At 50.0% G+C, this 10000-nt stretch overlaps 1 protein-coding gene across 1 annotated transcript in view; it reads right to left on the reverse strand.

The window, feature by feature from the left end:
• Window positions 1–3513: 3513 nt before the first annotated feature.
• drd2l (dopamine receptor D2 like) overlaps window positions 3514–10000 on the reverse strand; it is a gene marked incomplete at both ends in the record, with an annotated part of 13695 nt that continues 7208 nt past the window's right edge. Inside the window, 5 exons of the mRNA XM_080005754.1 lie at window positions 3514–3710; window positions 4401–4746; window positions 7062–7145; window positions 7604–7833; window positions 9492–9628. Coding sequence (XP_079861880.1) covers window positions 3514–3710; window positions 4401–4746; window positions 7062–7145; window positions 7604–7833; window positions 9492–9628 — 994 coding nt within the window. The remainder of the gene's footprint in view (window positions 3711–4400; window positions 4747–7061; window positions 7146–7603; window positions 7834–9491; window positions 9629–10000) is intronic.

The raw sequence follows: 10000 nt of genomic DNA on the forward strand, positions 1-10000 counted from the left end.
GCTGTTGGTGCTGTTGGTGCTGATGGTGCTGATGGTGCTGTTGGTGCTGTTGGTGCAGCGCTGAAGCACCAGGAACAAAAGCTTTTCCTCCGTCCTCCACAGAACAGGGAGGAGCCTGGGACCGGACATGACTGCAGACAGGCAGCACCAGGCTCCCAGCAACAGCCTGCGCTGGTTCCAGATGCCCTGGAGATGGGGGAGAGGAAGTGCAAGAGGAAGTGCAAGAGGAAGAGAAAGAGTAAGTGAAAGAGGAAGAGGAAGTGGAGGTGCAAGAGGAAGAGGAAGTGCAAGAGGAAGTGCAAGAGGAAGAGGAAGTGGAAGAGGATGAGAAAGAGTAAGTGAAAGAGGAAGAGGAAGTGGAGGAGAAAGTGGAAGAGGAAGGGGAAGAGAAAGTGGAAGAGGAAGAGAAAGAGGAAGGGGAAGTGGAAGTGCAAGAGGAAGAGGAAGTTGAAGAGAAAGAGTAAGTGGAAGAGGAAGAGAAAGAGTAAGTGGAAGAGGAAGTGGAGGTGCAAGAGGAAGAGGAAGTGCAAGAGGAAGTGCAAGAGGAAGATGAAGTGGAAGAGGATGAGAAAGAGTAAGTGAAAGAGGAAGAAGAAGTGGAGGAGAAAGTGGAAGAGGAAGGGGAAGAGAAAGTGGAAGAGAAAGAGAAAGAGGAAGAGGAAGAGGCTGCACAGCTGCATAGAAAGCTCTGTCTTGAGGGAACAGGTGCGAGGCGTAGGGGATGATGGCATCCATGTTGGAGCCATTTCACTTCCTGTTTTACAACATTTAACAACAACAGACATGTTGCTGTGAGAGGAAGTGAAGGTGCTCGGGCTGTTTGTCGTACGGTGAAAGCTGAACTACTGTTGTTGTGATACGTTGTTTAAAACACGACGTTTGATTGTTATTATTATTATTATTAATATTATTATTATTTCTTTTGAAACTCTTGATAATTCACTTTGATTATAACATGGAGAACACAGAGTGAGCTGGTGTATTTTAGGATAAAAAGCCTTTTATTGACCTCCTCCAAGGTCAAATGTAGGTGATCCAGCCGCACAAGAACCAAACATGAAATGTAGGTTTAACGATAAGAATAGAAAATAAAAATACACAAGAGAAGCTAAAATGATTTTTTCTCTTCAAAAGTCAAACAAGAAACATAAACCAAACAAGTAAAAGTGAAGTGAAGACAGTGAAGCAGCAGCAGAATAGAACCATCTACTGTAGTAGCACACAACAGAGTAGTTTGTATAACATAGTAATATTATACTACACAAGATGTTGAGGCCTATGAGATAAATCAGAGGCTAATTATTTGAAGAAATGAATATAGTTTTAACTCTTACTACTATTGCTTGCACAGTTAAATATTTAGGGGCCTGTATCTCTTCTAAGATCTTCAGCTTTAGTACAAGTGGACACGTCAGCTTCTTGTGTCATATCAAATCCCACCAGTTGACAGTTTTTCATATTTCGTTCAGTTCATTGCAGTAAAATGCAGTAGTACTGTATATTATTCTCCAAGGGAAAATTATGAATGAGAAGTGTTTTTTTACGAGAAAGACGAGAAGATGAGAAGAGAGCTCGATGTTTTACGCTGGATGGATGTGCTAGGCTGAACGGAGGAACTCCCTCCTTTTTTGACAAAATACATCCATAGAAGATCGTTGTTGTCGTTGTACTAGTAGGACCACGCCCAAATCAAGCCTCAGGATTACACCACCCTCAACCTAGAAGCAGCGGTGCCCCGCCCGGGGACCAACTCCAGCTCTTTCGCCGGTGCCTCGCTCAGGGGCACTGACAGGAGTATTCACCCCTCACATGCATGACCCTGATGGTGGGAGGAAACCCCACCCGCACCACGCTGAAGGAGCCGGGGCCGGGACTCCACCCCAGGACCTGCTGCGAGTCCTCACCTCACAGTGCTGACTCCTTACGTTTGGATCAGAGACCTTTTTTGGGGTCTCCTCCACAGACGAGCCCTGCAGCCGCGACCGCGTCGCCTCCCTCCCCAGCTCAAAACACACAACTCCACCTTTTTAACCCAAACGGGAAAATCCCTTCTGCTCGACGGGTGGAGAAACGGAGCAGACCGACCGCCGAGTGAAAGGAAGGGAGTGGAGCAGGGGCGGAGCCAGAGGCTGAACACGGCTCTGGGCTCCACGCCACAAGGGCGGAGGGAGACAGGAAGTCCTCGCTCCACGCCGGGCCCCCTGGGTGAGATGGAGATCCTGGAAGGAGGCAGAAAGAAGGGAGGGAGGTGGAGCTCAGACCTGGGTTGGCTCCTCTTGTCCAGGTTGCACCGCCTAGAGGAAGCTGAGGCTCCAGGTCGGGGTGGAGGCCCTGCGATGGACCAGCGGCCCCGTCAGGGTCTGTTTGAGCCCCGATCGGGTGAAGAGAACCAAGAAGATGGATGCTGAGGTTGTTTATTATGGATGGTCGTCATGGTTACAGTTCTTCATTTTAACGTTTCATTATTTACATTAAAACATAAAACAGGCAAAGACCTTGTCATCAAAACAAACATCTCAAATGTACACGTTACGATGGAAGGAAGGATGAGAGGGTGGAGGAGTCCACGCTGACGGAGGTCGATGAAGGATGCAGACGTTGAGTCACTAGAATCTGAAAAGAAGTGGAGAGCGCACACACATACACACACACACAACACACACAACACACACACACACACACACACACAACACACACAACACACACACACACACACACACACACAACACACACACACACACACACACCCAACACACACACACACACAACACACACACAACACACACACAACACACAACACACACACAACACACACACAACACACACACACACACACACACACACAACACACACACACACACACACACACAACACACACACACAACACACACACACACACACACACACAACACACACACACAACACACACACACACAACACACACACACACACACACACACAACACACACACACACACAACACACAACACACACACACACACAACACACACACACACACACACACACACACACACACACACAACACACACACACACACACACAACACACAACACACACACACACACAACACACACACACACACACACACACAACACACACACACACAACACACAACACACACACACACACACACAACACACACACACACACACACACACACACACACACAACACACACACACACACACACACACACACACACACACACACACACACACACACACACACACCCATGACATTCCAGTTTGATGGAGTCAGTGTTTTTCATCCTTTTGATCAGTTTCTCTCGGTTTCTCTATCGTCTTGTTTACCTCCCTCCCCCTCCCTCCTCCACCCTCCTCCTCCCTCCTCCTCCCCCTCATTCTCTTTCGAGACGCTGCACCTCTCAGTCTCCACCCGTCCTCCATCTGTATTCCGTTGTTCTCTCTGCCTCTCCATCTCTTGACGTCTCACCCCGCCCGCCTCCCTCTCCTCCCCCGCTCCTCCCCCGCTCCTCAGCAGTGCAGGATCTTGATGAAGGCCTTGCGGAACTCGATGTTGAAGGTGGTGTAGATGACGGGGTTGACCGCGCTGTTGAGGTAGCCCAGCCAGGTGACGGCACTGTAGAGCGAGGGGGAGATGCAGCAGCTGCTGCAGTGAGCCTTCAACACGTGAGTGAGGAAGAAGGGAAGCCAGCAGATGATGAAGACGCCTGGAGACACAGGCAGCAAACACAGCACCACACCACTAGTACGTCTACTTATGCAGTATAACTACTACCTCTACTTATGCAGTATAACTAGTACGTCTACTTATGCAGTATAACTACTACCTCTACTTATGCAGTATAACTAGAACGTCTACTTATGCAGTATAACTAGAACGTCTACTTATGCAGTATAACTAGAACGTCTACTTTTGCAGTATAACTAGAACGTCTACTTATGCAGTATAACTACTACCTCTACTTATGCAGTATAACTACTACCTCTACTTATGCAGTATAACTACTACCTCTACTTATGCAGTATAACTAGTACGTCTACTTATGCAGTATAACTACTACCTCTACTTATGCAGTATAACTACTACCTCTACTTATGCAGTATAACTAGTACATCTACTTATGCAGTATAACTACTACCTCTACTTATGCAGTATAACTACCACCTCTAGTTATGCAGTATAGCTACCACCTCTATTTATGCAGTATAACTAGTACATCTACTTATGCAGTATAACTAGTATGTCTACTTATGCAGTATAACTAGTACATCTACTAATGCAGTATAACTAGTATGTCTACTTATGCAGTATAACTAGTAGGAGATGATATAACATATTGATTATTGGGAACATAAATGTATTGAACGTGTGAGGATGCATGGAGCGCTTCTGTCACCGAGCACGATGGCGAGCATCTGCGTGGCCTTCCTCTCCTTCTGCTGCGACAGCCTCCCCCTCGCCCCCTCCTTGGTCGTCCCTCCTTTCTCCCTCTCTCCGCCGCGCTCCCTCCATCCCTCCCGTCCCCTCATCCCGTCCTCCAGCGTGGCGGGCCGCGGCATCAGCGCCGAGCGGCGGGCGGCGGCGGCGGGGGGCGGGGCCGGGCTCGGAGCCACCGACACAGACAGCGAGATCCTGGCTTGCCCGGAGAGGGAGGCGGGCGGGGCGGCGGGGGGAGGAGCCAAACTCTGGAAGGGCCCGGGCTCCGCCTCCAGGGGGTGCACCACCGCCTCCTTCACCAGCGTCTGACGGAGACACAGGAACATCTTGGATGGATGGGCAATATATAATAAATGATACAATTATGATAAACAATAATGATAAGAAAAATAATGATAAACAATAAATATGAACCTAGAAATGAAGAAAACATCTAAAATAACTCCAAATTTGAACAATAAATATGAATCTAACAATGGCAATTAAAAAAAAATGAACTAGAAGACACAATAAACCTAAACAATAAAAATAAAGCAGAAATCACCAGAATCGTACTCTTTTTTTGTTTTTTATTTGAATGGTTTCACTCCTGTTTGCTTCTATGAAATTATTTTATTCGATGTAATCCGATGTTATTCTTATGTAAAGTACTTTGAATTGTTCTATCGAGTTAATAAACTTCCAGGACGTCAGAGAATGACGCCGTGAAACGATCCGTGAAGGCTCCAGTCGCTCCTCACTCCTAAAACTGAGGATGGATGAAGGTTCACACTGAGGTCACACTTTCAACATCAAATGTGAATCACAATCTGAACTTTTTAACGGTGGGTCCTGTGGGTCCTGTTGAATCTGAACGGGGTTCTGGAGGAACAGGGGAAGGAGAGGGTTTTGGGTTCAGGGGTTGGGGTTCACAGTTCACGGTTCAGGGTAGATAGTTTAGGGTCGGTTTAGGGTACATAGTTCAGAGTTCAGTGTTTAGGCTGGATTCAGGGTTTAGGGTTCAGTGTTTCGAGTGGGTTCAGGGTACATAGTTCAGGGTTTAGGGTGGATTCAGGGTTCAGTGTTTAGGGTGGGTTCAGGGTTTAGGATTCAGGGTACATAGTTCAGGGTGGATCCAGGGTTTAGGTTTCAGTGTTTAGGGTGGGTTCAGGGTACATAGTTCCGGGTTTAGGGTGGGTTCAGGGTTTAGGGTTTAGGGTACATACTTCAGGGTTTAGGGTGGATTCAGGGTTTAGGTTTCAGTGTTTAGGGTGGGTTCAGGGTTTAGGGTTTCAGGTATATAGTTCAGGGTTCATGGTTCAGTGTTTCGGCTAGGTTCAGGCTTTAGGGTACACAGTTCAGGGTTTAGGATGGATTCAGGGTTTAAGGTTACGTGTTTAGGGTGGGTTCAGGGTTTAGGGTTCAGGGTACTTCAGGGTTTAGTGGTCAATGTTTAGGCTGGGTTCAGGGTTTTGGGTACATAGTTCAGGCTTTAGGGTGGGTTTAGGGTTCAGGGTACATACTTCAGGTATTGGGATTCAGTGTTTAGGCTGGATTCAGGGTTTAGGGTTCAGTGTTTAGGGTGGGTTCAGGGTTTAGGGTTCAGGGTACATAGTTCAGGGTTCAGTGTTTAGGCTGGGTTCAGGGTTTAGGGTACATAGTTCAGGGTTTAGGGTTCAGTGTTTAGGGTGGGTTCAGGGTACATAGTTCAGGGTTCAGGGTGGATTCAGGGTTTAGGTTTCAGTGTTTAGGGTGGGTTCAGGGTTTAGGGTTCAGGGTACATAGTTCAGGGTTTAGGGTGGATTCAGGGTTTAGGGTTCAGTGTTGAGGGTGGGTTCAGGGTTCAGGGGTACATAGTTCAGGGTTTAGGGTACATAGTTCAGTGGTTAGGGTGGGTTGAGGGTTTAGGGTTCAAGGTTCAGGGTACATACTTCAGGGTTTAGGGTGGATTCAGGGTTTAGGGTGGATTCAGGGTTTAGGTTTCAGTGTTTAGGGTGGGTTCAGGGTTTAGGGTTTCGAGTATGTAGTTCAAGGTTCATGGTTCAGTGTTTCGGCTGGGTTCAGGGTTTAGGGTACACAGTTCAGGGTTTAGGATGGATTCAGGGTTTAAGGTTACGTGTTTAGGGTGGGTTCAGGGTTTAGGGTTCAGGGTACTTCAGGGTTTAGTGGTCAATGTTTAGGCTGAGTTCAGGGTTTCGGGTACATAGCTCAGGGTTTAGGGTGGGTTTAGGGTTCATGTTACATACTTCAGGGATTAGGATTCAGTGTTTAGGCTGGATTCAGGGTTTAGGGTTCAGGGTGCATAGTTCAGGGTGGATTTAGGTTTCAGTGTTTAGGCTGGATTCAGGGTTTAGGGTTCAGGGTTTGTAGAAAATTTGTGGTTCATAAGTAAGAATTCCATAGAGAGCAGCATGTACTGACCCTCGGCTCAGGGGTTGAAGCGAAGCTTTTACTTTGATTAGAGTCAATTTTCAATTTCCATCTCACACATGAATGAGCACATCAGAGCTCTGAGGCCTTATGGCCTGAAAATAAGTAAGACCTCCAAAACCTGCTCGTAGTATTCAAATAAAAATGAATACAAATACAACAAGATATACCCCGGCGCTCCCTAGCGGAGCAGGTGGGAACAGCGACTCACCACCTTCTTGCGCTGGGGGGCGGTGGAGGGCGGGCGCAGCATCAGGGTGCACAGCTGCACGTCCTCAGGGTGCGTGCACTTATTCTGGGATGGAAAAGGAAGAGGCTAGAAACAAAACCTCCACTCTGATCCAAGTGTCTCTGAACGTTTCCTCAATTTAAAACCAATGAAGCGAGCGGCTGGACGCTCCGAGCCCCTCGCTTCATTGGTTTTAAATGCTCAAGCAACCCCAACCCTAACCCCACATTAACCCCACCCAAACGCAACACTAACCCCACCCTAACCCCACATTAACCCCACCCAAACGCCACCCTAACCCCACCCTAACTCCAGATCCTCAAGCAACCCCAACCCTAACCCCACATTAACCCCACCCAAACGCAACCCTCACCCCACCATAACCCAACCCTAAACCTGCATTAACCCCACCCAAACGCAACCCTAACCTGATCCTGAGGAACATCTGGCCCTTCACTCTTCTCTACCTCCACTTCAAAAGAAGCTCCATCCCCCTTTACGCCTCTCCACCTCAGAGCCAGTACCTTCCCGTGTCGCTGGCCGCACCAGGACCCGGCCGGGCCCCGGTCCCCGCCCCGGGGCGGGGGGCGGGGCCGGCGGGGCGGGGCGGTGCGGCGCCCCCTCCTGCGCAGAACCAGGCAGATCTGAGCGTACACCAGCAGGGTGACGATGAAGGGAACGTAGAAGGAAGCGACGGAGGAGTAGACCACGAAGGCAGGGTCCGCAAAACTGCAGTTAGTGCGTTCTCTGCTTGCTGGGGGAGAGAGGGAGGGAGACATCAATACACTGAGCAAGTATTATTGGATATAATGCTGATCACCGTGGAAACTGACAAACATCAAATCCCAGATTTACTGCAAAAGGACTCGACTCCACCTCTACTCTACTACAACTCTACTCCACCTCTCCTCCATCTCGACTCTACTCCACCTCTACTCTATTTCACCACTACCCTACTCCACCTCTACCCCATCCCTACTGTACTCCACCTCTACAACAACTGTACTCTACTTCACGTCTACCTCCACTCAACCTCTACTCCATCTCGACTCTACTCCACCTCTACACTACTCCACCTCTACCCCATCCCTACTGTACTCCACCTCTACTCTAGTCAACCTCTACTACAACTGTACTCTACTCCACCTCTACCTCAACTCAACCTCTACTCCATCTCGACTCTACTCCACCTCTACTCTACTCCACCTCTACCTCTACTCCACCTCTACTCTACTCCACCTCTACCTATACTCTATCTCTACCTCTACTCCACCTCTACTCTATTTCACCTCTACCTCTACTCAACCTCAACTCTCCTCCACCTCTTCTCTACTTCTTCTCTACCTCTACTCCACCTCTACCTCTTCTCTACTCTTCTCTAGATCCATCTTCCTCTACTTAACCTCCATCTACTCTACCTCCACCCACTGTACTCTACCTCTACTCAGTAACTGATGAGGAAACCCCTGTTTTTTCTACAAATGCAACATTGATTGCTGGGTGTAGCTGGAGCAGCATGTTCCTCTCCAGGTTTCCGTCAGTTTGAGGTGGTGACACTCAGTGTTGTGCGCTCGTTGCCGGGGCGATGCCCACGCGGGGCCCACTTTGCTGTGTCCATGATGAAGGCGGAGGGCTGACGCGGGTGGAGTCGCTCGCTGTCCTCCTCACAGCAGCCCTCTCCAGTCCCACCGGGGATGCAGTGGGACTGAACTGCGCCCGCTCTGTGCTCGGCCACCGCCAGGCGAGGGCTTCCGGGTGACGTCCCCAGCCAGCGCCACACGCCGCCGGGAGCGTCCCGCGCGCCGCCGGGAGCGTCCCGCGCGCCGCCTGGAGCGTCCCGCGCGCCGCCGGGAGCGTCCCGCGCGCCGCCTGGAGCGTCCCGCGCGCCGCCGGGAGCGTCCCGCGGGACGGGGGGGAGGAGGAGAGGAGGAGGAGGAGCACGCCGTCTGATGCCTTCAGCACAAGCACAACATCCACCCACAGAGAACCAGGGGCCACAACAAACGCTACGTAAGTTACAAACACAAGGAGGAAGCCAGGCCCACGCGCCGCCAACTCAGTCTACTTGTACAAACTACACCTTCCAGTGGAGGTAGCTACACCTGGCTCCACCAGGTGGCAGTAGAGGACAAATCTTATCTGGTCCATAGAACGCCACAGTTCTTCCATTTTTTTTGCTAAATAACTGAACAACATTTATCTGCGTTTGAACCTCTCAAATGGCCTCAGGTGCACACGGGACAACAGTGCACGTGAGGCAGGCAGCGCATGTTGTGCTGATACCAGGCACCAACGCTGCCGACGAGCAAAAGCAACTCCAGATCCAGCGTTTGACAAATATGCATTTTTCCAATTTATCTTTGTGCTACTGAACGTGGGCCCCGTGGAGCGGGGTCCGGCCGCGTCTCCCACCCGTGTGGTTGAGTCCGAACAGCAGGGGGCAGGAGATGGCGAAGGACAGGAACCACACCACGGCGATCATCACGGCCACTCTCCTCCGCGAGCTGTACCTGGTGTTGTACAGCAGAGGCATGGCCACTGCAGTGTACCTGCACACACACACACACACACACACAGATAAATCATTTAGCTGAAGTATTCTCACACACTAAACACACAAACAAATGAACGTCTGTCACAGGTTTTCCTTCTGGGGGCAGCATGGTGGGTGGGATGCTGAACGAGTGGGATGGACGTAGCATGTTTTGGAACGCCTCCTTGAACACCTGGAGCGCCTGGAACACCTGGAGCGCCTGGCTCAGCCCAGGGTGAAGGACACAGCGGAGTCAAACTCTGTTCATTTGGGAAGTGTTATGGTTCCGCCCTGAACAACATGACGGCAGGACAGTCTGGAAGCGGCAGGCGGCGGTGGACCCCACCCTCCTCTAAGGAGGTCTGCACAGTGACCGACCCAAGGGATG

The sequence above is a fragment of the Zeus faber genome, assembly GCF_960531495.2.
Source record: "Zeus faber genome assembly, chromosome: 8".
Lineage (NCBI taxonomy): Eukaryota > Metazoa > Chordata > Actinopteri > Zeiformes > Zeidae > Zeus > Zeus faber.